The sequence below is a fragment of the Rhinolophus ferrumequinum genome, chromosome X, assembly GCF_004115265.2.
Source record: "Rhinolophus ferrumequinum isolate MPI-CBG mRhiFer1 chromosome X, mRhiFer1_v1.p, whole genome shotgun sequence".
NCBI classification, from domain to species: Eukaryota; Metazoa; Chordata; class Mammalia; order Chiroptera; family Rhinolophidae; genus Rhinolophus; species Rhinolophus ferrumequinum.
Window position 1 is genome coordinate 95,161,268 of NC_046284.1, and position 27,657 is coordinate 95,188,924.

Sequence of the window (27,657 nt, forward strand, 5' to 3'; positions counted from 1 at the left end):
AGGTGTTCTCTTTTATTTTATTTTTTTATTAGTTTCAGGTGTACAAGGCAACATACTAGTTAGACATTTATACCCCTCACAAAGTGATAACCTCCCTTCCCTAAGCTACTACCCCTCTGACATCTTCCAAGAGTCAGAGAGTCTAAAAATGTGTTCAAGATTGTTTTTGCGAACCTAGAGTCCAAGGGCTTGCCATAGGGGAGCCAGTCCTTGAGCCAACTTACAGTGGGATCTACAGAGACAGGGCAACCCGGTGGAAATGGACTCAGTCTTCTTCATCTGAAAAATCAGGCAGTTTGCCTAGGGCCCTAAGACCCCTGGCAGCTATGTCCTAAGTAGAACCAGAGAACATGAAACACAGTAACAGTATTACTTGCTAAGGGTCCTATAATAAAGCATCTGACTCCATTTGTGATGTTTGACTGCTACAAGCTTTCAAGCCTACCATCACTCTCCCTTCTCCTTCTGCCCTATATCTGGGCAAGCTAATAAGAAAGTGCAGGTGATCCCTCCTTTGGCGCTAGCAGGAAGTTCAAACTATGCAAGTCCTGGCCTATGCATGGGAATCCTCTCCCCAGCCCCACCCCCTACCCACAGTAGAAGTCCAGGCCAGTAGCATCTCCCCGGTCTCTAATGCCACTTCTGGACCAGCTTGGGAGCCAAACCTAGTCTCCCCAGAAAACCACATTATGTGAGTAATAAAACTTTTCATACTCTCTTGGTGCATGTGTGGTGCCCTCACTGTCAACAATCAAACCAAATTTTGGTGGGAGACCATCTTGTCTCTCTGGAGTGACCAAGCAGGTCCTGGCCTCACAACATGGTTCTGAAATGTATTCATTCATTCTAAAATTACGTGCCTGGTGCTGTTCTAGGCACCGGGGAAAGCACTGTAAACATGGTACAAGTCCCTGCCTACATGGAACTTACATTCTAGTGAGGAAAGACTGATAATAAACTGGATGAGTAAATTACAATAGGCTGTCCTTATATGTGCTTTAGCTTTCTGAGGTTTCAGTTACCAATGGTCCACCACAGTCTGAAAATATTAAATGGAAATTCCAGAAATAAAGAATTCATGAGTTTTAAATTGCACGCCATTCTGAGTAGCATGATGAAATCTTGTGCTGTCTGGCTCCCTCCTGCCCAAGACGTGAATCATCCCTTTGTCAAGTGTATCCATTCTGTATACGCTCCCCGCCTGTTAGTCACTTAGTAGCCCTCTCGATAATCAGATTGTCCCGGTATCACAGCACTTGTGTTCAAGTCAGCCTTATTTTACTTACTAAGGCCATATTCACATAACTTTTATTACAGTATATTGTTATAATTGTTCTGTTTCATTATTGTTGATCTCTTACTGTGCTTAATTTATAAATTAAACTTGATCATAGGTATGTATGTATAGGAAAAAATCAATATATAGAGAGGGTTTGGTAGTATCTGCGGTTTCAGGCATCCACTGGGGGTCTTGGAATGTATACCCTGTGGGTAAGACGGGACTACTGTAAATGCCTTATATGTCAGATGTTGATAAGTACTATCCGAAAAATAGAGGATGAAGGGGGGATACGGAGTATAAGGAATAGGAGTTGTAATTTTCACGTGGTCAAGGAAGCCACACTGAAACATACCAGACAGTGGGAAGAGCATGTCCTGAGCTCATGAGGAAGGGTCATGACTGTAGGTTCAAGGCACACCAAGAAGGTTGGTGCATAAGATGCAGTGTGTGTGAGGATAGTAAGGGCTGAGGTTGCAGGAGGAAGGTGGGGAGGAAGCAACAACTTTGACTTTTGTCTGAATAAGATGGGAAGCCATTAGAAGGTTGGAGCAGAGGAATAATTATGATTGGGTTTATGTTTTCATAGAACATCTGTAGTAGGGCCAAAGCAGGGCAACTAGTCAGAAGACTGTTTCAAAAATCTGGGTGAGGTTCAGCTGGGTGGCTCAGTTGGTTAGAGCACAGTGCTCATATCACCAACGTCGCCGGTTCAATTCCCACATGGGCTAGTGAGCTGCACCCTCCACAGCTAGACTGAAGACAATGACTTGACTTGGAGCTGATGGGTCCTGGAAAAACACACTGTTCCCCAATATTCCCCAATAAAAATGTTTTTAAAAATCTGGGTGAGAGTTGGTAGCTTGGATCAGGGTAGTAGCAGCTGAAGTGATGAGAAAGTGATTGGATTCTGATATACCGGGGGTGCCAAAAACATGTATACACATTTTGAGAGATGTTATCTATATATTACTTTTCGAAGTTGAATTGAATTACGTAGCAATGTGTAGTATGACGTTCGCTCAAAAGATGGCGTTAATCAAATGAATGCTGGCGTCATTCATTGTATTTCTATTTTAATACAGTTTTCTCCTTTTTAAAAATGTGTATACATTTTTTTGGCAGCCTCTGTATTTTCAAAGTGGGGCCAGCACTAAGCTGATGACCTTGCTTTCTACCTTACTGAGGAAAAAGCTAGCGATCAGAGGACTTCCAGATTCCACCACTCCATTTCCCCACCTGCCAGCATCTGTACCCATATATTCTGCTTTCTTTCCTGTTAAGCATAGATGAACCTTCCATGCCCCATGAATGCACTAGAAGCCATACCCCCTTGCTTATTCAACGACGTTGCTCTAGCAGTTCTTCCCTTTCTCCCTTACGTTACCTACATCTTGAATAGGCCATTCTCATTTTTTCACTCATTAATAAAAACAAATGCAAACTTTCTCTTGTCTTATTTCCCCCACCAGGTATCCCTTCAATTCTTTGTTCTTTACAGAAAAACTCTTTTTTTTTCTTTCTCTCTCCAGATCCTCTTTTCTCATTTCCTTCAAATCTATTCCCATAAGGCAGTGGCCCCCTAACACTGCTCCAGAACTCCTCTCACCAAGGTGACCAATAAACTTTACATCGCTACATCTAGTGGCCATTTAAGTTCTCATTTTTCTTAGTAGCATTTAACAACGTTGTCTACCACCTTTTCCGTAATTAACTTTCTTCACACACTGTCCAGGACATCACACTTTCTTACCTTTACATCTACCTTGGCATTTGCTCCTTCTCAATCTCCATTGCTGAATCCTCTTTTCCTTGACCTCTTAATGTTGAGGTGCCCCAGGGCCATTCATTGGCCTCTTCCCTCCATCTACACTCATTCCTTTTATAATTATAGCCAATCCCATGACCTTAAAGCTGATCCCATGATCAGCATATAAGTCACCTATATGCTGATGACTCCAAATATCTGTAGGCCAAATCTCACTCCCTTATTCCTGACTAATATCTAACTATATTTTTGCCTGTGTGTCTAATAGACATCTCAAACTCAATACTTCCAAAACCGAACTCCCGATCTTCCCCTCTATCCTGCTCCACCCTGCTCAGAGTTGCTAGACAGAAACCTTGAAGTCATCCTTGATGTCGCGCTCTTACTCAATACATCAGGAATCTCATCGGCTCTCCCTTCAAAACATAGCCCGAATGTGTCCCTCTTAGCCCTCCATCGCTACCACCCTGGCCCCAGCCTCTATGTACTAGTTACCTATTAACAAGTTTCACTGTTTCTATCTTGTCTCCACCCCCACCCCAACAGTTTATTCTCAATAGAGCAGCCAGAGAGATTCTTTTAAAAAGCAAGTTAGATCATGCCCTCCTTGATTCAAAACCCTGCAAAGATTCCCAATTTCACTCGGAGTAAAAGCCAAAGTCCAAATAATGGAGTACATGTTTTTCCCTCAGTTCCAGGCACATACTTCTTGCTGAGAGCACTTACCTTCCAACATAAGATATCATACACTTATTTATTATGTCTATTGTGTGTTGTCTATATACTCTCTAGGATGTAAGTTCCATGAAGGCAGGGATTTTCCTCTCTTTTCACTGGTGTATCACTCTCAAGAACCTAGAATAAATGCTGGTACATAGTAAATTCTCAACAAATACCTGTTGAATGAATGTAGAAGGGATTTTTACTCAGTGAAGACGGGATTTTTACTCTGGAGAGAGGACTCATTCTTTTTTTTTTTTTTTTTTAAGGAGAGCACAGCTCCCAGTGGCCCATGCAGGGATCGAACCAATAACCTTGGTGCCACCAGCACCAGCTCTAACCAACTGACCTAACCGGCCACCCCAAGGACTCATTCTTTTCACTTGCAAACGTCTCCTAATTTTGTTAACAAAAAGAACAGAATGTTCTATTATGTGTGAAGTGAGCTAATGGGATTTAGTGATGATTGTAATCACTAATCACTCCCGAGCACTTAATCTGTTTATAAACAGGTAAAGTCACCTAAACAAATATGAATACTGCACATTCATTAAGACAGTATTTATTTTGTACCTGCTATGTGCCTAGCACAGGGGTGAATGTCATGAAGGGTTGAAGACTATGGAGGAACGTTTCACATAAAGTTTAAGACGTCCTGGCATCTCTGCTCCAAGTCACACTCTTACTTGGACGAGGAGCCTTTTGCTGTAATAACCCAGGATTCGTTTTTTTGCCTTTTCATTTCTCTCTTTGTGTTATAAAGATTCACATCAAGACTGGCCTTACGAGGTAGGGGTAGGAAGAGGAGTTACAGAAAGTGTTAAGAATTAAGAGTCAAGGCCTTCAGCAGTTCCTGGAGGAGATAAAATGGGGGCCATTGCCTCCAGGAAAGAATTGCCTCTGCAATTCCGGTCACTGATCAGAAAGAAGCCTCAGGCTCCAGTCCAAAAATATCACAGGTCAAGTATTCACCAGTTTATCAGACCTGGATGGTAATAAGTGCTTCACCAGGGCATCAGAGGTTCCCAGAAGCCACCAGGAGCTACCTGAGGAGAGGAGAGCAAAGGGACAGGTCTATCTATACTCTTTCTTCACGCTTCATCCAGAGAAGTCTGCTTCTATCTGTTTCATTTGTTTGTGCATTCACATCAGATAGTTTTGAATAAAGGGCTTCTTCTAGCAATAATTTCTGTCTGGGAAAATAAAAGTACATCTTACTTTGCTCTTTCTTTTCCTCACAGAGCCCTGCAAGCTTTGGAAGAAAGGGTATAAATAAAATTCATGCACTGGAAATCTGAGGGCTCTTTTGATAGAACTAAGGCCGTCGTTAACCTCTCTGTGCTTCACTTTCCCACCTGCAGGGCAGTATAACAATTTTCATATTGCCACCTTTGTAAAGATGATGAATTTGAAAGAGCTTGGAAAGCACCGGCTTCTGTGTCACCTTGAAAGTCAAATACCAATGTTAAATAATGAAAAGAGCCGTCTCTTAGGATGCCCTGTGCATTTTTCTATCAGCTACTGCACTTACCGAGATTAATAAATCTACCCGTCTATCTGCTCAATTAACTTGCAATGAAAGAATATAATCATCAGTAGACACACAGGAGAATTGCACGGTTTGCCAAGCAGGCATACACAAAGAGTGTGTGAGGAATGAATGATCTACAACTACACACAGAGACATCGATACATTTCACAAACCTAATGCTGAGCCGGAGAAGCCAGACACAAAAGAGCATATGCTGAATGATATAAAGTTCAAAAACAGGCAAAAGTAATCTGTGCTATTGGAAGGCAGGAGAATGATAACCCTTGGGTAGAGGGAGTGGCAGCTAGAAGAAGATACAAGGGAGGGCTTCTGATCGCTAGTTAGTATCCTGTTTCTCTATGTGGGTATTAGTTACAAGGCTGTGTTCACGGTAAGAATTCATTGAACTATACGCTTATTGATTGTGCACTTTTCCGTAGGTGGGTTACACTGTAATAAAAATATTACACGAACCATTAATATGGCTTAAGTTGGGTGGAGAATTTTATTCTGTCCCCTGAGATAAAGGGGAATTCTGCTGTAGCTCCACAACTCAGGCTTGGGATGGACTCCTCACAGATTGTCCCATCCCAAAAGCTGGCACAAAGCCGGGGCAGTGACAGGCAGTTTTAATTACGTCCTATTTTCATTCTAAATACCAAGGTAACAGGTTTTAATGAAAAATTGTGCCAGGGGACAACTCTTAAGAGGCACATGTACACAACACAAATGCTCTGCCATGTTTTCTTGCTTGAGGTTTACAGTTTCCGTAAACGTTTAAAGCAGCTACTTCCTCTGCCTGATTCTCCTACTGTTGAGTTTGGCAGGATGCCATACGCAATTAAAACCACGGATATTTATTGAGGCTAATAATGAATACTCTGTGAACCATAACTTTTTATGATCATATGTTCCTTTTCCTCATGTATTTGTTGTTACAGTTGGCAATTTTGTGCAGGTTTCAGAGCCCTTCTTTATAGAAAGCCATCATTTAACAAAATGCTTCATGCCACCTATAGAAACAATTTTCCTGGAATAAAACATGACTATCACATGTCCAAACTAAATTAGATACTTAAAAAATACATTTAATAAAAAATACATTTAATAATAGCTTCCAATCCTGTGTCTGCCATTTATTAGCAATGTGTCAGTGGGCCATTTGCTGAACCTGTTTCAGCCTGTTTTTCTCAATGGCCTCACCCTCATGGAGTTGTCAGGATTAAGCGAGATAATCCATGTAATTAATGTAGAGTGCTTGGCACAGGGTCTTCACCTAAAGGCTTATTAAATCTTCACTCTTGGTTTTATTAATAGCTTAACAACCACATTCTATGTGAATGGTAAAACTGATCACTTATTCAGGGATATCTGATATCAACATAACATTTGAACAGAGAAGACTGGTAGAAAAATACCAACAACTAAGAAAAATTACTTTTAAAATATTTAAAATTGAGAAATGTCTCTGCATTAATTTGATTCATTTGATAACTTAAAAGAACACCCCTCTTATATACTAATGATTAAAAATGATAAAATAAAATTCTGCCCAGTTCGTGGAAGACCACTGTTGAAAGGGAACAGAATTTGAGAATTACCAACTGGTTAATGCGATATTCATTTTCCCTTTACTGTACGCTAGATGTCAACATGATCTCTTAAAGGAGCCAGCTTTAAATAGCAAAATGTTCTCATGTTTTCTTCCTAAGACTTCAGAGATTCGGCGACACCGTACATGTTTCCCCTCTTCCTCTTTCCTTCTCTCAGGGGAGGTGGGGAGTGCATTAGCAAGAGTGTTGAACTTGACATCTGAATCCTGGTGCTATCTGTATTAATTGAGTGAATTGGGATGGCCAGTTAGCTCAGTTGGTTAAAGCGCGGTGCTAATTGAGTGAAGTTAGCAAATCATTTAATCCCTCTGAACTCCATTTTGTTATGTATTTGATGAACTTCATTACTGATCATTACAAGGCAAGATTTGCACGAAGTTGTTGTTGGCTTCTAAGCCCTAGAAAGCTCTGATGCTTCTTGATTTGAAGAATCAACCAATGCATTTTTTTCACTGGTACCTCCTCCTCAATCCTATCCATTTGCCCATTTGGGCAGTCATATTATTTTTTTAAATTTTTTATTTATTTTAAGTGTATCTTTCTAAGACCCATCAGCTGCAAGTCAAGTAGTTGTCTCAATCTAGTTGTGGAGGGCGCAGCTCACACTGGCTAATATGGGGATCGAACCGGCAACTTTGTTGTAAAGAGCACCATGCTCTAACCGGCCACTGGGGGTGGGAGGCAGTCATATCATTGATTCAAGGGCGGTCTGGTAGAACAGAAACACGGAGAGAAAGAAAAAAGGCAAGGTGTAGATTACATGTTTCAAAATAGACTTTTTGAAACTCAGTACACAGATATTAGTTTGAGAAAAAAGAAATTTTGAGTTTCAACAGCCTAGGAGTCCAGGCACAAATAATAGGTTTGAAAGAATACTACATGGAAAGTCAGAGCAAGTTTTCCCTCCTACTTTATCGCTGGGCCCCCAATACTGGGAACTGGAAGGGGAAAAAGAGGAGCGAGAGAGAAGAAGCAACAGAAGTAGAATTTGATGGACCTTTGACACTAAACCCACCTGTCCGTCCCCAGGCCAAGTACTGAAGGGTGGGGAGCATGATGAAAATTTCAGAAGAATTTGGGGAACCCCAGAGATGAGAACACCTGTGCTGTGCTTTTAAGACAGAGCTACAGGAGGCAACAAATGTTATAGAACTCCCTAGTACCCAGCATGAGTAGAGAGAGCCTTACAGTGTCTCTGTGTCCAGTGTGGCTTGGGGACGTGGCAAGAGGTTGAGAGAGCCAAACTGAGATATATTTCAGGTCTGGTGATCAGAGTGAAGCCAACTCCACCGTGAATGGGAGACAGCCAAGGTCCAATGGGGATACAGAAGTCCCAATAGTCTCCAGCATGGATCTTGGATGATGATGTCCTGATGACCAATGACCAGATCCCCATAGCCCTCGATGTCTTGACATTCAGATAGTCTCCAGGACGGAACCATGACTGCGTGGAAAGGGAAAGGAAACCCTAGGTGGCAAAGCAAACCCTGAAATGACTGAGGATTGCCTAACATTGCAGAGATTAGGTTTCCACCGTCCAGCAACATTGGTAAAAACAAGAAAAAGTTGTTTACATATTAAAAATAATACACATTTCTCTCCCACATGAGTTTGAGGCCTGAGAATTTGTGCCTGCTTGCATTTTGTACCGAACATGAATTGCTGTTTGGGACTTCCGCTCGAGTCCTCATTGAATTCCTACAGAGGAAGCTAATCTTTCTACTGGCAGCTTCTGTGAGAATTGGAAGAGGCATTCAGAGGTTTGCACTGCTCCTCCAGGGCTAGCGTTTCCCCTCTGTGGTTGCTAAAGAGACAAATCCTCCTACTGGGTTACACTGCCCAGGTCCTCACCCTCCAGCCCCTTCTTCAACACAAAGGTTAGTTTGTGCACTCACCCGTTTCCGTGGACAATCTTGTTCGAGTACTTCTTTTTTCAAAAATCATGCCTAAGGACTTCCCTTGCAATAAAGGCAGATACTGAAAACCAAGGACAAAAATGCAATTAAAATGAAAAATATCTGTATATCCAATATCAAGGACTATGTTTCAAAACTTAATTCTTTACGTTATCAGAAAATGCAGAATAATTCATCACTGCTTCCAAATAACTGTTCAAAATGGTATTTAAAAAGTGAATTTAAAGTGTTTTTTTTTTTCATGTTCTATACAAATGGGGGAAGGGAGCAGAAACTCCCACAGCTTATTGACATATAATTAGAGAGGATTATTAGTTGCCCTGGGTTCAATGTGAACAGTTGTTCCAAAGGATATTCATATTTCACACTGGAACCATCTTCTCCCTTAAATCCACAGAAATGCCCATCAGTGTCCAATGACCTTGAAGATGCATGGTTCGCAGTGTTTTCTCAGCTAGGAACATGCTACCCTATCACAACATGGGGCACTAAGACTCCTTAAGATGCAGCCTCAGAGTGTCAGCTGCACTTTCCTCATGCATCCTCATGGGAATGCAAAGGCTTTGTTTCTGAAAGTCCTGTGGAAACAATCCGGAGAGTTTGGTGTGGGGTGGGGCTCTTCCTCCTTCCTCATCTATGGATGGACACTCCCGATAGGATGAGTTTTGGAACAAATAGATTCCTGCCAGCTAAGCTTCCTCTCACACAGTGTAAATAACAAAGGCCTGGAATCTTGGGAGACCTTTTCTCAGTATCTCAGGTCTTCTATAGGGACATCAACTCATCCCAGTTGGACTCTCTCCTGTTTGCAATTTGTTCTCAGGAACTTGGAGAGCTTGTGAACTAGATAAGAAAATCAAAGTTGTATACAACTTTCTCAACCTGCAACCAACTCTTGAAAAACGCTTTTGAACAAGCTTGGAATATGACAATGTTTTTGCGATTAAGCAATCTAAATGAAGCTACTGCATTAATGAAGCGTGTTTCAAACATGAATTGCTCAAAATGCAGAATAATGATTATAGCTAAGCACCATGTCCCATCTTTTCTCCTACTGGGTTACCATTTGATTGTTTCTTTGCTAAATTTTTTTAAACACTGTCACATCAGTGTACATTTTTTTACATTATCCTAATAATCATATATCTGATATGCATTCACAATTGAAATTTGTTGCTAGAAAAAAAGTATGCTTATTTTTAACTTAATAGAAAACACACAGAGAAAAGAAAGGAAGTATAAAAATAAAATCTTTCTGGAGAAATGATTCCTTAGGTTCTGACCCAGTTAATAATGAATTTCAACATTCCACATGAAAGAAGTACAATGACTTGTCATTGAATAACTGATTTTTATGCTTTTTATATGCCTGTACACTCAGTGATAATCAATTACCTTGACTGTGTGGTTTCACTACTCGCTACTGTTTCGGAATTTTAATGTGTTTTCTTTTCCGTATTTCTTTGGAAAGGTTGTCTTTAAAAAGGCTGATTGGCAGTAATGGAAAGTAAGATGAAAATGCTACATACCTCTCCTTTCTGTTTTATCCTAAATTTCAGATCTGCTGATAGCCATAGCATATACTTAATTTCTTCTCCTGTAAAGTTCTTTAGAGTGAGGAGGTCACGACCCTTCAGCTGTACTTTATTTTGTAGCGGTTGTCCACTTCTACAAAAAAAGAGAAAGAGAAATATATATTTCCATACGAAAACATGTCCTGTGGTGACTCATCATTTTATTCTTGAAACAAAACATAGTAAATTACATGTAGCCTCATGTGTGTCTGCAAAGTGCTAATGCATTGAAATTGATATGGCTGTACTTTACATTTTAGACATCCAGTATTTTGATTGTTGAGAGAAAAGAATTTGAAGAAAGAGATTGAATTCTTATTTGTTGTAAATAGCCCTATAAGTCGCTTTGCCACTTACTACTTAACCTCTCTCTGCACCTAAATTTCTCACCCAGAAAATGAGTATAATAATCTTAGAGGGTTGTTGTGTGGATAAAATAATTTAATACATGGAATTCAGACAATGCCTGGCAAATAATAAGCATGTGATAGAATTTAGCTATTATTGAAATCATTAGATTGGACAATCAGAATTTATAATGTACATACAATAAGAAACAGTTTCATTCATTTTCCCCTACTGCCCTTCAAATCTATTCTTGGAGATTTCTTCTTTTTACTTGTCCCAAGAGTCTAAGTAAAATGATGTGAAATAATAATAATGATTTTTTTGAACTTCAAGAAATGTACTGCAGGTTAACAGCTTCTTCCTTTCAGCTCATGCCTAATTCAAGCTGGCCTCCTCTCTAGGGGGAAGAGGGACCATGAGCTGTTTCTTCTGATTCCTTGCCTTCAGTTTCTCCAAGTAAAGCCAAGGGAGGTTGAGGAGTTAAGGGCCAGGCAAAGTCTGGTTCTGTTCTAACAATCTAGCATTGGTGAAGGTGCTTGAGTAGATGTTTGAAATGGATCTACAATATGTTTATTTATTTATAACATATGCATTACTATCCTAATAGATTATGTCCGTAGCAAAACATAAAGAAAATAAGTAAAAAAAATTAAAAGTTTAGACTAAGAAGAACAAAATATTTTAAAAATAAATTGTAAATATACAAAAAATATTTTGCTGGCTAAAGAACTTTCTAGAATAGACCTTCATTTTCTTCTTTCTACTGGAACCCTAGTAAAAAGTTTACAAAACTGTGTCCAAAATCTAGATAGTAGCAGTCAGCAATTTGATAACTTTAGAGACATAGCATAGCGTTTAAGCAGGAAATTTGTTTTTACATATTATTTTGGTTATATGTTTGGTTCTGATGATATTAATTAGTCATAATATTAAGCAATACTTAGAATACACAAGTACTGATATTGTTGAGAAGTAACCATTTGACTGATATTCATGCATTTTTCAGAGTCCACAGGATTTTTTTTTTTTCTGGGGATCTGTAAACAGGTTTAACATGTCTGCCCTGGAATGGAGTCATGGTAGCTTCATCTTTCCCCATTCACATTTAGGGCAGTTCGGAAAGTATTTTTTCTTCTGGAATAAGGTCCAAGCAACATAAAGTCATAGAAGATAAACTCTCCTGACTCTATGTCTTGCAATAATACATTAATAGTCTTTGGTTTAACACTTCCTTCAATATTATTTTTAAATGAGGGGAGAAACTTCACTGAATAATCTCGCTCCCCAAGATTCAAAGAATTTGGAAACATCACTATAGTTGTTGAGCTCATATCCATCAACAACAGGAAAAACAAGCCATGGGTTAATTTTGAGGCCTTATTTTTTGCCTAGAGCTCCAGCTCAAACTCCTAGTTATTCTGGAGCCCACAAAAGCTGAGTCTCCAAACTGCTACACTTAAGGGATTCAATACCCTCCCTCAGTCTCAGCCCCTACAGGACTTTGTTGTATCCACTCCTTTTTAAATGCTCATGGGGCTACAACTTTCATTTAAGAAAATATCATAGGTCTTAGAATTGAGTTGTTGAATCACAGAGAAAAATAATTAGAAATGAAAATTTTGCAGGGAACTAAACTTTTCTCTCCCCTTTCCATGGAAGGAAATAGAAAATAATGGTGAAAGAGGATGAACAACATCTTTAGCTACTTCAAAAAGAGCTCCAACTTCCAGCCGTTATTACAAGACAGATTGGGTTTTTCTCCAATTTGTCCCTACACACTTCAAGGAGTTTCTAAGTTGGAGGTGGGGTTAGGGTTCGATTTAGGGTTCGGGTTAATGTTCTCCTGTTGAGATCACATGATGAGATGCTATTCCTTTCATTTCTGCACTGATAGATCTCAGTATAAAAGGTAGAAAGAAAACACAAACATCCTGCTTGCATCTTTCCTTTTTGTCCAGACCTTTCATTTTCAAATTTGTACAGGGACAGAAACTTTATTTCAAATTCTTTTTCTTAGACCAACAAACGATCAGAAGAATACCTCTTCCAGACTCCAGCCACTGATAATGGCGCCCTCATTCTTGTTGCCTGGGCATTACACCTCCAATAAATGTTAGCAGATAAGCTTTTTTTTTTTTTTGTACAGACAGTTCTGGCCTTGAGACGTAGTGTAGGGCTGTGAATAACCATTAAATCTGAACCCATGCAAAGCAATCTTAATAATCAATGGGAAAAATCACAATTGTTCTGTGACTTTAATTTTTTTAATCAAAACATTAAAAAGTCTCTTATTGTCGGTCTAAATACATAGGAAAATGAAGAAGATAGTAAAACTGATATATATATTTAGTACACTGTAATTTAAAACACTAGAAACATTAAGAATTATAGTGTTTTATTTCTTTGTCAAGAGGAGTTTGAACAATGCATGCCATCCTTTTATCATAAAATTTATGATGCAGAGCAAACATCTTTTCTATGCTTTGGTGAATTGTCATATTCCTTTGGACGTTTCAATCAACTTCCAACATTTTGTCCTCGGCCCTTTCAATATTTTCAAATATCTCTGAGAATTCTTTTAATGTGAAGTTTTGCAGGTGTCACTTCCTCTGGAACATCTTCATACTTTGTGTCACAACCACTTTCCCTATTTATGACGGTAAGTTTGTCTTCACTAAGTTCCCCTAGCTGCATATCTAGAGCCTCCCCAACAGCAGCAGGGTCAACAATCCCAGTCAGCTATTTCTTTCATAAGTACATTAACATTTGATTCAAATTTAACAGCCAGTGTTATTTTTTTTTATTATTTCTCTGCTGCACTTTCATCTCCATCAGACAATTCACTCTTTCAGTCATCCATTTTTATAAAATGTCACATGGGTTTATCATTGGGAGACAAGACAGCAGCACGACTATGTACTTTTTGCTGTCTGTATACGAACTGAATAACATATGCACAGTGAGCAATAAACAACAGACTTCGAAAGAAGGAATGTGATTGGTCACTGATCATGATGTGCATCAGTTATTTACATAGTGATTTGTGGACTGAAGAGATAGCAGTGAAGTTTTTACTTTCTGCAGCTACTCACGATTAATATACCATGGCAACTGAAATTTCAACATTGTACCTGTAATACTGGACTTATTTAACTAAACTGTGGTAATTGAAATTCCTGCACATGGGCACCATGCAAAGAAAGGACGACCTGTACTTCAAATGCTTTCCCATCGTAAGGCTCTTCTGTCCAGAACACTCACCCCTCAGCTCTCAAGGAGGGCTTTTTCTCATCCTTAGGCTGAAAGCTTAAATACCACCTCCTATGAGATTTCTTCTCTGACTGTACTAAGTAGTCTCCGCTTTGCCTTCATTTTGTTCATAACACTGACCATAATTTTTCATATGTATTTATGTCTATTTATTGCTTACTTTTTATCTTCCCATTGGATTATATGACCCATGATGTCAGGGATCCTGCCTATTTTATTCATTAATATTTACGCAGTGCTTCTGGAAATGCCTGGGATATACAGTAGGCATTCAATAAATATTTCTTAAGTAAATGGATGAATGAATGATAGTATGTCTCTGGGGCAGAAGTAAATCAATTTGTGTAAGAAATTCAGCAGATTTCTAGGAATGAATTTAGAAATTTGTCATGATGGATTTTCAATGCCCTGACCAAGATCTGATGACCAAAAAAAGACACGGAGAACCCCAAAACAGAATTAATGTTGAGGCAAGAGCAAGTATCGGCTGTGGCCCAGGCCTAAGAATCCCAGAGGAGAATTGATTGTAGCCTAGTGTGTTGCTACAGTTGAAATCGCCTAGGGCTCCACCACTCCAATACAGTATTTGCACTACTGGAAATAATGGTTGGACATGCGCATGTGAAACGAGACCATTATAACCTTGGATCCTAGGTGAAGCAGTCTGAGTCATGTGCAAAAACCTGGGAAACTGGTGAGAGGATGTGATGGGAAAAGTTTTTGCCCATGGCACCATGAGAGCCAAAATCCAAAGTGCTGTAATCATGAACTACGGTATACCGGTATTTCAGTTCCCTCTCTCCACTAACCCCTTTGGGATAGAACAAGTCCCCAAGGTTCTTGGGGATAAAAAGGGTGGAGAGATAGATATTGTACATCTGGTTATATTGGAAAGTGAGGGCATGAGTGATTAACTGGAAAAATTTTTTTTTAATTACACCTCAACTGGTGAAGGGGGTCATACTGTTTACACCATTGAAAAATCATTACAGTAGTCACCACCTTTCTCAGTTCTATCCAGGAGGTGGGGCAGGAAATGTTTGCTTGGGAAAGAGCTGTTTTTCATAGATATCAAGAGCTAACCAGGAAAATTTATCACTGGAAGGAAAGCAAACACAATGGATCCAGTTTAAATTCCTATCCTGTTTTCTGTCTCCTCATAGACCTCCCCTTGGCTCCAAAATGAGACTGCCACACCCCTTTCCTAAGCTACTTAAAAATTAGAGAAAAGTAGACGAGCCCCACAATTGTACCATGTTGAAATACCTCCGCCACAGGCTCTTTTTTTCTGGTCTCTATCAAGCATTTATTGTTTACCTGGTGATAAACCCACACTGGAATTAGCCCAGTAAAAACCCCTGGCATAAATGGCTATTATGTTCTCACAGAGACCCCATGCCTCAGTTGGAGGCAGCCTAGTCTGGTTCACAAGCTCCCAGACCAGGGCCAAAATCACTATTTTAGTATTCCCATAAAATGCATGGTGTTTTTGTACTCAAATGTGTCTCCTTGGTAAACCAGACCTAAACCACATTATCATTCTTCAGTCAACACATAATAGGGAGGACAGTATTCTAGAAAACAATGGGAACCACGTGCAGATTTTCTGTCAAAACTGTCACTGCAACCTGGTTAAAGCCAGAACTTTTGAAAAAGGCAAGACTAGTTCTTTACATTAATTTTATCCCTTGAAAAAATAATTGTAGAGATTTCTCAACCCCAAATCACTGAATACTAAGAAGCTAAGCCAAGGTAATAGTAGATCCTTGTGTTAGCTTTACCCAAATATCTTCCCAGCTAGAAAATGGAAGAGTATTCTCTATTGGCAGAATGAACCTTTCATTACTAGAGTCTACATTTTCCAACTCTGCTAAATTGTTTGGAGCAAGGGGGGAGACCTGGATGTGTTCCCTTGTCTAATTGTATTTTGTTGGAAGAAAAAATGCTTGATTTGAGTAAAATGTGGTCAGTCAGAAACAGACTTTGCCAGAGTAGGAAAAAATTCCGTGTTAAATGATATTTTGATCAGCGTGGAGAATTTAAGATAAAGACTTTAGCTTCTGGAGGCATAAGAGAGGGCCAATAGCCCCTATGGCTGAGATTCCGGTGTTACTTTAACTGTGCAGATTGATGCAACAGTGAAGGCATATTTTCTTGGTGTGTTTTTCTTTACTGAGATATTTTGGCTGTACCTAAAAAAAGGATATTGTGCAAGGGTAGATTGGCCAACTTGATCAATTTGGAAGGATCAGAGTAATCAAAGCAGTGGACTGGAAAGATCAGTGGTTTGAAATACTCAAATTCTTGTCCTAGTTCAAGTATGACCTTGGGAAGACTATTGCCCACCTTTGGCCTGAATTCCTCATCTGAAAAATTAAGAACATGTACTAAAAGTCAGTGATCCTTCATCTCTTTGTCTTCCACAACATTCATGAAGTTTATAAACACGAGATTTCCCGCAGGCCATACTGGCGTCATTGAATTCTCAGTGGCCTAACTTTACTTCCTCCATCCCTTACTTTCTTTCCATCTCGAGAAGGCATATTGCAATACATGCAAGGAAGAGTCACTTTATTTTCACAAAACCCTTGAACCTGATCCTACTGATTTAAAAAAAGCGCAAATCATTGCCAAATTTCTTTATTATTAACAATAATAATAATTTATTAATAAAAATGTATTTGAAACCTCTCTCACTGTTGCCACATACTCATGTGAGGTATAAATTACTACTGATAATTGGATGACGAGGTGGTTTCTAAGATACCTTACGTTGTCAATATTCTAAAATTGTGAGATTCTGAAGTCAAGAAATATATTTTTTAAAAGGCAATAATGTTCATTTATGACAGAAAATGTGAATAATCAGAGGACTGTTTTCTCTATGCAAGAACACGGCTGGCCTGTGATTGCTTGGTCTGTGTGTCGATGTGTGTATAGATGTGTGTGTGGGGGGGATGAAGGGAACATAATGAGTTATGTAAGCCCTTAGATAGGTCTGGAATGAAATACCTGAAAACCAGTCACCACCGGCTCCAATCCATAACCTCCACAGAATTGTGTGGCTTAGCTCAATATTCTCTGAAGAAATTTCTATTTGTAAGATGAAATTGAACTGCACTGACAAATTGGTCTTCTCTGATAAAGAAAGAGATTTTTTAGTGGTTTCTTTAAAAGCTATAAGTGGTTTTCCTAATAGGCAACAAATCATAGGACACTGTCTATTAGCCAAACACAGCTGGGCTCTAGAGCCTCGTTTGTAAGATGAAAAGCCTACGGATTGGGTGTTTTCGGCAGTCTTTGTGTCTGATCCTATTGATTTTGTAAAAAATAATAATAATAATAATTGACTAAAAGTGATTGATCCAGGAGCTAGCGTGGATGCTTTCACCTTCACTTAAGCTGTTATTTTATCTCGTCCACAGTGATATGACTGCTCATTTCAAAACTGTGTAGTCCCTGTTTTGTGACATTGCCAAACCCTAACCACATATTTCCCATTACTCTCTAGTGGCAAATTCGTGTGGTAGGTTTTGTAAGAAGGGCCCTCCACCATTCCCAAGAGAGATGGGGCGGGGCAGCGCGGGGTGGGGGGGAGCGTAGTCCAATCTCTGTGGAAGGCTGAAAATCAAAGTAAAAGTACAATATAGGCAGAGTTGACAGGGAGCTTTTCTCTGTTGTTGAGGGGTCATCAAAGGCTGTAGGTCTTATTGGAGATCAGCCATTCTGAATTCATCTAGCTGGCAGGTAGTGTGGCTAACTAAAAGAGTGAAAAAGAAAAACAGCCATGCCACATGAGAACAACACCATTTCAATGTTATTCCATTTTGCAACAGAGACTCACACTCTCAAGTCCCTAATAAGATGGGTGATTCGACGCTTTCACATTTTCAAATAACAAGTATGGATTGGGCTGAGTCATCCTCAGCCCCCATTCACTGTGACAGATGGCTAGCCAGGAGTTTCAGAATTGTAATCTGGCTACTGGATATAGACAATAGAATATTAGTAAATGTCAAAAAAGCCCAAATATTTGGAAGAGGTTTTGCTTGCAAAAATTTAACTTGTAATAATTGTAAAAAAAAAAAAAAAAAATCAGTCATCACTGAAATTACAAAGACGAATATAAGTTTAAGTTTCAAGCTTTGGTTATTCGTTCAGTTGATTATTTTCAGCGCAGTGATGATTCTTTGCTAAAGACTATGGAATAAAATTTCATCACACTTTTATCTGATGTAACTCAGTGAGACGGAATAATAAAATAATGAACATTTGTCTGTCACTTTACAGTTTTCACACACATTATCTCATTATCAGTAGACTGCGACTTCATGTGTCTGGAATGAAATATCTTATTTACCACTCTTATCTCCAACACCTTGCCTAGGGTGTGGCACAAAGTGGGTGCTCGGTAAGTATTTATTAAATGAATGATTGAACTACCCTGTGCTAGAGCAGAGCAGATACTCCTCTTTTTCCCATTTTATACGTGAAGCAACATTATAGGAAAGTTGAGTTACTTGCTCGAGGTCATATAGCCAGCAAGTGGTGGTGCCAGGCCTTGAACCTAGTTCTTGAGACTCTAAAACCTGAGCTTTCCTCCAGATTCTTGGATATATGGTCTAACTCCGGCACTACTTGGTAAAGCCCCTAATCTCTCTGGACTTCATTTACCCTATCTGCATAATCAGGAGGCATGATTCTGTGGCTCTGAGGTCCCACCTAGGTCTAATACTATGGGCTTAACTTACAATATCATTTACAATGTCATTCTGGCTCCTGAGTTTCATATACACCAAGGAAGTGGTGCTAATGGTGGAATTCAGAGAACTCAGAACTATGACGTGGCCCAGAGAAGGGAGGCCCAGGGCCACTGTCACACGTCCGCTTCCTAACAGTGGGAAAAAAATTCAGACTAGAAGCTTCCTCCTTTAGGAAGTCAGTGAAGTTGTTTTGAGGTTGGTTTCGGTTGTAAAGAGGCTCTGGGAAAATTCTCATTGTTAACATGTTCTAGCTACTCTAGAAGCTTTCTTGCAACAAAGTCCACGTTTGATAGCCTTGCTTACCCAACTAGCTCTCCCCTCATGTCTCCTTCCCCACAGAAACACTCCGCACCACTTTCCACCACACGCTCCATGGCTATAAGCAGAATGCAGATTTTATAGTGAATTCAGTGGAGACAGCCTCCTTTGCACATGCTACTGAGAATTCCAGGGATGGATTTCAAATTTGTACTTTATTTTTAAAACATCATTCTCCTCATCACAAACAAGGCCCCTTTGCAGGAGCTCTGTAAATATGAAGCTAGTTGCTATTTAGGGTCTGTTCTTTTAAAGAAATGATTAATCCCCATGCCCTAGAACCATATATTGTTTTCAAGCAAACCCGAATACAAGCTGAAGGCCCTATGTAAATTAGTTCCTCTAATTTTCTTCAGCCAGTTGCTCGTTTGGAATGTACATAAACGGAAAATGTCAAGAACATTTAGTCTGTTATACCTGCGTGGTTAGTCCCCCCCTCCCCCACACACACACACCCCAGTGCACAATGAAATCTGATTACAGAGAACTGAGCAATGAAAGCTCTGCTGGAATTAGAGACAGCTGTCTCAAATAAGGGTTGAACCTGGCACTACACCCTGCAGAAAGAGGCCTTTTGAAGCTGCAGAATAGATAAATTTCATTTATCACCATGGTTCCGACATCAGACTCAAATCTCTGGCTGTCATCACTTACCGAAAATTTCGAACCATGAAATTGTGACCATTTCTAAGAGCTGCACTGTTCAGTAGGCTCCTCAAATTAAACAGCATCTTCTTTTGCTATGCTCTTGAAAATGCCTCACGAAGGTAGCCAGTGGAGTCCACCTAAAAGCTAGGAATGCTTTCAATTGCACTGAGAGAGCAAAGGTAATATTACCCTTCAACTACCTTATCAAATTCCCCTGTTTAGAGAGATTGCAGGGCAGAGTACAGGGGCATTTGAACTTTAAGCCAAGCTCCACCACTTCCTTTTTGTTTGCTTTTTTTTTGAAAAGGAATCCTGACTCTTTTGGTACCCAGACTCCTCATTTTTCATAATATATTTATGCTGTCACATATTTGTACAAAATCAACTGACAAGTATTCATTGAGCGTATAATATATGCAAGGCACTGCAGTGCTGGCTGCCGAGAAGGCACACAGAAATAACTCATTCAGAAAATGGGAATTGGCAGTGCCAACCGCCAGATGTAGACGTGACAGCCCTGAGTATTTCCTGTGATATCACTTTCCTACCTCTAAGCCCCAGCTTTTCCACAAAAACGAATAGAAAGAAGTGTTGAAAGAAGGGCCCTGGAAGTTGTTTTTGGCTTGTTTGGTTGGTTTTGGTGGCAAGAAGCTGGATAGAAGTATAGTAAAAAGATCTCAGTCCTGGAGCTCCCACTGTGCCTTGCACATAGTAGGTCTTCAATAAATTAGTAGTCGCCTATTAATTCTAGCAGGAACCCAGAATCAATAGATGTAGGGACGGGAGGTACCATATGCTCCTCTCCTGGCAGCCTCTCCAGATCAATAAGGGGCCATCCAAAGCTTCACTTTCATTCATTCATTCAGTTATAAATTGGATGTTTTCAAAATCTATCCTGTGTCAGATACTAGGTTAGCCTAGAATTTCAGAGGAGGAAGATGATCCACCTTTGCAGAGTTTACAGTTCAGTAAGGGTGATAAGATTTGTAACTAAATATCCATAACACAAGCCCATAGGAGAGGTCCAGATAAAGTGCTACCACATCACAGGAAAGGGGAATGAATGCTCTAAACTGGGAAAGGTGGGAGGCAGGGAAAGAGAAACAGGGGTGCAGGCTGCCTCCCCCAGTCAGTTCATTTGACTTTAGCAAACCCAGATAAGGACTTGCTAGAAGTGTATGTAATGCAAGAAAAGTGTTATTTAAAAACCAACTTTGGCCACTTCAGGGGCAGGAATGGTTCTGATGTCATAATTAATATATTATGATCATAATTAATATCAGCAGGGAAATAAATCCTGACATTATTCCCTTCTACTTACAGAGAATGATATGGGATAAAGAGAAGGAAAGACTGAAATTCCCAAACCTCTGCCAAATCTTCTGTTCTGGAAAGAATATTCCAGACAGAGGCAAGTGTTTGCATCCATCGTAATTCTATGGAGGTAGGTGCTCAGTCCATCAGAGGAATTAAAAACAAAACAAACTTAAACCACCCATAACCCCCAGAGATTTGAAGAGAGGAGCTGTCCCAAAAGTAGGATGAGGCTAAAGGCAATTTCACTGACTCTCAGAAAACAATATATCTCAAATGATATCTGGGTCACATGTGGAAAAACACCTTACAGGGTTTGACGTCCATCCTCAGAATGCATCCAGGTGCTCTTATTGACCCACTCACTCCGTGACTCCTCTAATGCCTCTTCCAACTTCCTGGTTTGGCTCGCTACCTAGTTCCCTTTGTCTATCCAGCCCTCCATTCGCTCATTTTTCTCTGCCACCGACAATTGTGCAGCCACAATAGGCCTGGTGTCTGTGCTGGGGGGGTGGGGGGGTCTGAGGGATCTAGTGATAAACCGTAGTGATGAGTCTTCTCACATGGAGTTCACCATTTGGAATGACCCCACAGCACGACTTCTGTCTCTTTCCTCTGACCCCATGCATTCTCACCAAGGGGGAGGGGCTTGTTCCCTGCTCCCTTGCTTCAGACCTCCTGGGACCTCCAGCTTGGTTTGCTCCTCATCCAGCTTCCAGCATGGGGGTGGGGGGGGTTGGGGTAGGGGCTAAATGGGGTTCCTAGAGGAGGTGGCACTGATCCTTGATGACTTGGAAAGAATTAGGGAATTATCAAAACTGGAGGGACCTACAAAGAATATTATATAGCAAAGGAAGGAACCTGGAGTAGACCCAGAGGAAGGAACAAATAGGGTGTGTGGAGTAGCAACAAATGGTTAACAACTGGAGGGGTGGATCCACCCCATCATTGACCATTTATATGAAGCCCTGCCACTAGCAAGCAAGTTATGAACAACATAAAACCATGAGTGTCCATGTCCTACACGTATCTCCTTTGCATTTGGTCTTCCCCTACATACCTGCTGCTTCTTAATGCAAGCACCCACAGCTGTCTGCCTAAGGATAAACACCCCTGCGTGGGCAACCATGAGGTGTGTTTTACGCACTCCCCCAGTGCCCCAATGGGACTGAGCCTCACTTGCCCACAGTAGAAACCTGCTCATCCGTATTAGCTGTCTTTCCTTCATTGTCTCCCTTCCCTCACTCCCCTACCAGTGCATCCTGGGATCATCTTCCAAATAAACCACCTGATCTCAAATCCCTTTGAACGGCTGCTTCTGTGGGAACTCGATCTTTGCTCAAGTCTACCTTCTCAACGATTTTTCAACGCTCTGCTTGTTGTTCGCTTCCCCCGGCCCCTCTTATCTCTGATTTGGTACAGGGCTTTCAGTGTCAACATATTTGCCCCTCCCCCCATGTAATAAGGAACCTTTACTCTCAGATTTAGTCCTAGTTACCCTGCAACATGGTCAGCTTCAAGCGACCAGCCTGACATCACTGAACACAGGGTTGGGAAGAGAGGTGTAAGACTGGTTCTCACAAGCTTTGTAAGCTGACTCCAGTACGCTACTGCCTACAACCCCCACCCAGAAAGGAGGATTTTGTCAAGCTTTGAAAAGGAATATTGGGGGTGGCCGGATGGCTCAGTTGGTTAGAGCGTGAGCTCTTAACAACAAGGTTACGAGTTCAATTCCCACATGGGATGGTGGGCTGTGCCCCCTGCAACTAAAGACTGAAAACGACAACCGGACTTGGAGCTGAGCTGCGCCCTCCACAACTAGATTGAAGGACAATGACTTGGAGCTGATGGGCCCTGAAGAAACACACTGTTCCCCAATATTCCCCAATAAAATTTATTAAATATAAAGGAATATTGGAATCAGATTGTTGAGGGCCATAGAAAGATTATGGAGTGAAGAATTTATAGTAAAAGAAAAATTAATAAAGTTTTAGAGCTGGGGCAAACAAGGAGACATATGTCATTACCTGCACTGTGTTTTGAAAACATTAATCCAGCACCATTGTGTAAGAAGTAACGGTGGGGAGAAAAGGGAGGCAAAGTGACAGAGGTTACTGTGTTATAACAAGGGCCTGAGCACACACTGGGGCTGTGGATATAAAAAACGGGATGATGCAAGACATATTTAGGGATTAGAATCCACCTATCAGGACAGTTGACTGGACACTGAGGGAAGGGAGATGGACAAGTTGATGAGACCTCAGGATTTCAAGTTTGTCCTATCTCATTTGAGTCTAAAATTCCAAATAGCCAAATGTCACCATTGGGGATATAAACAGTGTGAGTTTGCCGACATTTAAAGTTTGTAAGCATCATGTATGAAGTTGCAATATTTCTTTGAAATTGCTACTGTGCCTCCCTAGTGAAATCTAAGCATTGAAGACGGAATCCATGTGATGTAAAGGAAAGAATTATGAAAAGGATGTTTGAAGATCAAATGTGACCTCTGGCTGCATTGCTAACTGATGGTGAATTTGGCCAAGTCACTTGACTCCTAAGACCCTGAGAATCCTCCTCTCTTCAACTAAAGGTTTTATAAAATGAGCTATTACACTGCTTGGTAAACTTTAACATGCTAACCAAACATGAGGTACAGTGTCTACGAGCGTCAGCATGGCTATCGCCAAAGATCTATTGCAAATTTGAGCTCTGCACAAATAAGACATACGGCTGTTACTGCAGTGAGAAGCTCTGTTTATCTCAGAGTGTTGCTAATTACATAAGTACTTGTTATAGCTGATCTTCTGGAATCTTTAAGACCCTAGGAAACCACAGCATTTGCATGCAGTACGCACTTTGGTTACAAGCTTTGTGAGATTGTTGCTGGTGATCTAGCTTCCATTGAATATGAACAAAGAAGCACAGATTCCTATCTGAGACCAGTGGCCATACTATGAGCAGGAAGAAAAGCAGCCTTAGAATGAAGCTGTAGTTTGGCAGCGGAAGAAGGAAGGAATCTTGGTCACGTATGACATCATTCAGTTGCAAAACCAACCTCATGACTGTCCTTACCACTGGACACCTTGTTATGTAAAATAATAAATACCTTTTTTTAAAAAATCACTCTGAATTGGGGTTTTTTGTTGCTTGCAATCAAATGCATGCTGATACATGACTGGGCTTAGGTTTTTGAAGGTTTTTTTCCTCGTGTAACAACAGGGAAAGAATGATGTCCTTCAAAGATGTGATTCTAGTTTAGAACTTATCATTTGGTTGAATGACCTTGGGCGAGTCAGTTTCCTGACCTGCAAATGGAAACAATATCCTTTTTCTCTCCTTTAGTTTTAAAATTTTTGTTGAATGAATGTACTTGATATGTTTGGGGTTTTTTTTAATTTTTAAAAATTATCTTACAATAAATTTAAGTGTTTTTTTTTTGGGTATACAGTGCTGAGTGTAAACATATAGATTTGTGTAACCAGCACCACAATCAGAATACAGAACAATTCTATCTCCCCCCAAAACTCCCCTTTAAGTCCTTTTGTAGTCACACCCTCCTTTCCCTACTAATTCCTGGCATATTGATCTTTTCTCTTTCCCTTATACTTTTGCCATTTCCAGAATGTGACATAAATGGGATCATACAATCTGTCATCTTTTGAGATTGGCTTCTTTCACTCAGCAAAATGCCTTTGAGATTCACCTGTATTGCTGTGTTTGTCACTAGCTTATTCCTTTTTATGGCTAAGTAGTATTTCATTGTATGGATATATCATAGTTTATCTATTCCCCATTAAAGGACATTTGGGTTGCTTCCCGGTTTTGGAACTTACAAATAGAGCTGCTACAAATATTTGTGTATGGGTTTTAGTGTGAACATACGTTTTAGTTCTCTAGAGTAAATATTTAGGAGTAAAATGGCTGGATTGTATGGTAGGTAGATGTTTAACTTTAGAAAAAACTGCCAAAATATTTTCCAGAGTGACTATACCATTTTGCAGTCCCTCCCAGTACTGGATGAGGGCTCCAGTTGCTCTGAGTCCTTACCAATGCATGGAATTGTCAGTATTTTTCATTGTTGCTGTTGAGGTAGGTATATAGTGGTTTCTCACTGTGGTTTTAGTTTGCATTTCCTTAAAGGCTAATGATTTTAAGCCTCTTTCCTTGTGCTTATTCATCATCCATACATCTTCTTGGATGAAGTGTCTGTCAAATCTTTTGCCTACTTTATTTTTTTAATTGAGTTGTTTGTTTTCTTATTGTTTAATTGTGAGAGTTCTTTATATACCCTGGATATAAGACTTTTATATTGGATATGTGTTTTGCAAATATTTTCTCCTAGTCTGTAGCTTGTCTTTTTAGTCTCTTGATAGTGCCTTTTGCAGAGCAATAGTTTTTAATTTTGATCAAGTTCAACTTACCATTTTTTCTTTTTATGGATAACAATGTTGATGCTATTATCTGTGAACTCGTTACCTAACCCAAGGTCACAAAGATTTTCTCCTATGTCTTCTGACATTTTTACAGTCTTCGAAGTGACATTTAGATCTGTGATCCATTTTGAGTTAAGTTTCATTCAAAGTGTAGGTTCAGGTTGAAACTTTTGTGGGGGCACATGGATGTCCAATTTTCCTTTTCTTAAAGGCCCTCTATGGCCTAGGTCATATACAATTTCCTGAAGAATCTACAAAATCCTTTTGTGCTCATGTCCCTGGAATGCTGCATAGTACAAAGCTGTAGCCTACTGTAAGAATGTTTTATTATGTATGTGACTTGGATCTGCATGGGAATTGGTGAAAGAAAATAAATTAGAATTATAATAGTGAAGTAAATCACCCCTCCGCTGGCTACTATTTTCCTCTTCACTTGTATATATGTCACCCACGGAGCTCCTGCTTTACAGATAATCTGAAAATTACTTTTTAATTAACAGATGGTAACGGGACTTTGTCAAAATATTGATTCAGGGGTGTTTTCTTGCTACATCACTGCTAAGTATTTGTTCAAACATGCCGGACCCTGGGGGCAATTGTGAAATCAGTGAAGATTATCTCTGACCCTCTCTCCACCCCTTTTCCCACCATACCCTTTTAATTGAGGCACGTGAAGAAGGTAAACAGGGTCCTACATGAAGACCAAAATTCTGAACCAGAGCATAAAATGCTGGTCATCAAATTCAGGTGCCGTCTCTCATCTCTCATGTCATGTAAACCACATTTTTATTGAAGTCACTCTTCTGTTATTCATTTACTCTGGCAGTTGTTGATTTTAAGCAGAGCCTAGAATTTTTCAGAGCTTAGATAGGGACAAAAAGTCAACTTTTCATACCGGATAATTTGTATTTTGTGATCTGGTAAATTTTGGCATTAGAAGAGAAGACTAGGAAATGCACACACAATTTATGAGGTAGGAAAAGGGTAAATAAATATGGTTAATGATGTAACCTTTTGTCTCATAAACAGATGAGATGCAAAAGGCAAGGTTATCTTTCATGGTTGCCCTTTTATTTGCTCAAGCTCCCACCCAGAATCCTAGAGCCATCTCTTCCCCCATAGGCTGATTCCAGTTCCTCCCCTGGGAAGCACAGAGTTCACGCTGTGCATAAAGGTTTATTAGCAGACCAAAGGCTATCAAACATTAAGCGAACAGGGAACTCACAGTGGTTCAAATCTCACCAGTGTCTCAATGATCCTCCCTGATGCTCCCTAGAATTGCCGGATAATTCTAGAGTCTGAGTAATGTGGGGCCCTTGTGAAGCTATTGGCATTGCTTCCTACTGTCCAGGGCTTGTCTATAAGCGCTGTCCCAATACTAATTTCCGTGGCAATATTCTCCCCTCAAGCCCAGGACACATATCCTTGATGTCCTTAAAATCACTGTTTAGTGAATGCCTCCCCTGCCTATTTCTAGTTCTAGGAGAAACCTACAGTCATCTTTGTGGTTGGTGCCTCTTTCCAGACACTACTTGGGAAGCCCTCTTGATCTGTTCATGACTGGTTTATGAGGCCCCGTCTGCTAAGCAAGGGCTCTGCCCTCATCTCAAGCTACTAGCTAAAACACAGCTTTCTTCTCTTAAGGCTGCTCCACTCGTAACAATTCTGTGGCCTGTAAAGATGGGACCTACCCATGGTGCAGAAGATAGACTATGGGAATCATGTCCCCAAAACAAGAGAGAAACAAGCCCCTCTCTTTGAATTTTGTTGACTGTTTGGAGCCTATATCATAGAGATCGAGCACTCATATTTACCGATTTCATCCTCCAGAATTCTTCAACTGGAATTCAGCATCCTTTCTTCCAGAGAACCAAGGAGTTAATGGGTTGCTAGGTCAGCCTCAGTTGTTACCCAGCATAGTACCATTCAGGAATATGCAGATCACCTCGAAGCCATCTGAGGAGAATTAATGCAGGGATTGGGGAGTCAGTTAAGGTTGGAGACCTATTTATTGTGAGCAAATTCCTCAGCATCTTTAAGCCTCAGTTTCCTGTTCTGTTAATTGGTGGTACTAGCAGCTCCTATCTCATGGTTTGGTTGTGCAGATGAAATGTGATAATGGATATCGAGTACTGTAGCACAGTACCTGGCTCGGTGTTCAA

The 27,657-nt window shown here is 40.2% G+C and overlaps 1 protein-coding gene across 2 annotated transcripts in view; it reads right to left on the minus strand.

The window, feature by feature from the left end:
- Positions 1-27,451, minus strand: part of OTC (ornithine transcarbamylase) — a 64,484-nt gene extending 37,033 nt beyond the window's left edge. Inside the window, exons 1-3 of one of the 2 annotated variants that reach the window (XM_033104175.1) lie at positions 27,310-27,451; positions 10,357-10,495; positions 8,807-8,888 (exon numbers count right to left, since the gene is read on the minus strand). In XM_033104175.1, the coding sequence (XP_032960066.1) occupies positions 8,807-8,888; positions 10,357-10,407 (133 nt within the window). In that variant the 5' untranslated portion in view covers positions 10,408-10,495; positions 27,310-27,451. Of the gene's footprint in view, positions 1-8,806; positions 8,889-10,356; positions 10,496-19,754; positions 19,970-27,309 lie in introns of those variants that run through there. The other variant, XM_033104168.1, reaches the window with a different exon arrangement.
- Positions 27,452-27,657: the final 206 nt, after the last annotated feature.